The sequence below is a fragment of the Merops nubicus genome, unplaced genomic scaffold (genome assembly GCF_000691845.1).
Source record: "Merops nubicus isolate BGI_N331 unplaced genomic scaffold, ASM69184v1 scaffold7970, whole genome shotgun sequence".
Classification (NCBI taxonomy): domain Eukaryota; kingdom Metazoa; phylum Chordata; class Aves; order Coraciiformes; family Meropidae; genus Merops; species Merops nubicus.
The window spans coordinates 12-2,162 of NW_008583493.1; the positions used below are offsets into that span (position 1 = coordinate 12).

General features: G+C 52.1%; 1 protein-coding gene across 1 annotated transcript in view; it reads left to right on the forward strand.

The window, feature by feature from the left end:
* Nucleotides 1–219: 219 nt before the first annotated feature.
* LOC103773518 (cell surface glycoprotein CD200 receptor 1-A-like) overlaps nt 220–2,151 on the forward strand; it is a gene marked incomplete at its 5' end in the record, with an annotated part of 3,620 nt that continues 1,688 nt past the window's right edge. Inside the window, 2 exons of the mRNA XM_008940891.1 lie at nt 220–528; nt 966–1,217. Of these exons, the coding sequence (XP_008939139.1) occupies nt 220–528; nt 966–1,217 (561 nt within the window). The remainder of the gene's footprint in view (nt 529–965; nt 1,218–2,151) is intronic.

The following is a 2,151-nucleotide window of genomic DNA, read 5'->3' on the forward strand; positions in this document are numbered from 1 at the left end:
ATGTCCCCGACAGAGGGGGTAGGCAGTGAGAGGTCACTGACTCCATAATCCACTGCTGTAATATAAGGTGACAGTTTGCAGGGGAGCATGGAAAGGGCCTCACCCAGGTGTGTGACAGGGTAGACATTCCTCTGTGGACCACAGACCAGAACTCCAAGGCTATGGCTGACAACCCGGGGCACCTTCTCACACATCCTTCTCCTTCTTTCTCTCCTCCAGAGTACAACAGAGTGTCAGTGATAGTAGGGGACACCTCTGTGCTCCCCTGCCCTCCCAGTTCAAATATCACTTTGATAACATGGAAAATTAGCCCCAAGGTTGGAGTATCTTGCACCTTGGGGTACAGGACTGATAGGAAGTGGACAAACAGAACAAACTGCCATGACAGCATCAACTGGAAATCCACACCGGATCAGGATCCTGCCCTTGAGATACGGCAAGTGGGAACAGCCCATGAGGGAAACTACACCTGTGAAGTAGCAGCAACAGAGGGGAATTTCCACGAGACCTACCACCTGACTGTGCTGGGTAAGTGACTCCTTCCTCGTGTCACGGTGCTGAGAAATTCCACCCAACCTGGCATGTTCTGATCCAGAGAGTAGCAACAGACCCATTTCCTCTTATGCTGGTATTCAAATACTCCAAAAGCCAGATGTACGGTGGCTGCTTAGGACAAAAGTCTAATTCAGGCCTGTATTTGGGGTAATTCCTCACCTCAACGTCCAGGGAAACCTCCTCTAATGGTGCCAGGCTGTGGTAACTCACCCAAATGAGGCAGAGTTGTCCAAAAGGAAAAACAAAGGGTGAACTTTGGCTCTTGTGCCTCTGGCCCATGTCGCAGTGATGGGACAGCAGCTCTGACATCCTCTTTTCACCGTGTCCATTTTGGGTAGGGGACAAATCCACCCTAGGCCCGGTGTGGGGAACTAACTCCATGCCTCTGCCCCCCCCTGAGGCTCTTGCAGCCCCCCCCAGGCTGGTCCTGCACTGCGACGAGCACGGGAACCCCGTGTGCCAGGCGGTGGCAGGGAAGCCTCCCGCTGGCATCTCGTGGGCCCCCGAGAGCAGCTCTGCCCCCCGGGAGGAAGGCCACGACAACGGGACGGTGACCGTGCTCAGCACCTTCACGGCCTGCAGCACCAACGTGACCAACGCCACCTGCCTCGTGTCCCACCCGACTGGCAACCAGAGCAAGCTCATCACCTGCCACCCCACGGGTGAGTCTCCCTCTCTGCACAGCCTCCTGTGCACACTCTTCTCCTTTCTAGGAAAGAAAAGCTATAAGAGTGATGGAAACAGTCAGTCGTGTCCTACAGAGACCACAGCACTGTCCCAGAACACAAACATAGAAGCATAAAATGGTTTGGGTAGGAAGGGACCTTAGAAGGTCATCTAGTCCAATCCTCCTGCAGGTTGCTCAGAGCCCTGTCCAACCTTACCTGGAATGTTTCCAGGGATGGGGCATCCCTGGAAATATCCAGCAGGTGCATCTCACCACCACCAGTGGAATCACAGACAACACAGAATCCTTTAGGTTGGAAGAGACCTTTAAGATCATCCAGTCCAACCATCAAGCCAACACTGCTAAGTCCTCTGCTAAAACAGAATCAGAATCTGTCAGGGCTGGAAGGGAGCACAAGGATCCCCCAGTTCCAACCCCTCTGCCATGAGCAGGGACACCTCCCACTAGATCAGGCTGCCCAGAGCCTCCTCCAGCCTGGCCTTAAAGACCTCCAGGGATGGGGCCTCAACCCCCTCCCTGGGCAACCCATCCCAGGGTCTCACCACTCTCATGGGGAAGAACTTCTTCCTCATCACAAGCTTGTTTGGATTCTAGACACTATTTCCTAATGGTTCCCTCCCTAGAAGGAATATACATGAGGATGATCATTTCCTTCTGTTGGTAAAAGTGTTGTTGGAGACAGAGATAAAGCAGCCATGATCTTAGTGTTAAAATAATCACTCTTCAGCAGGCCAGCAGCAAAACTTTTTTAGATGCAAACATGAAGTGTCTTGCTCAGATTATGGCAAGGGAGAGAAAGAGAACCAGCTCTTGTGTGGCCAGCAGAGACAAATCATTCTGAGTCATGAATATCTGACACTATATGACATTTGGTTTCTGGTTTTTGCTTTCATTAGTGACTTTCCTTC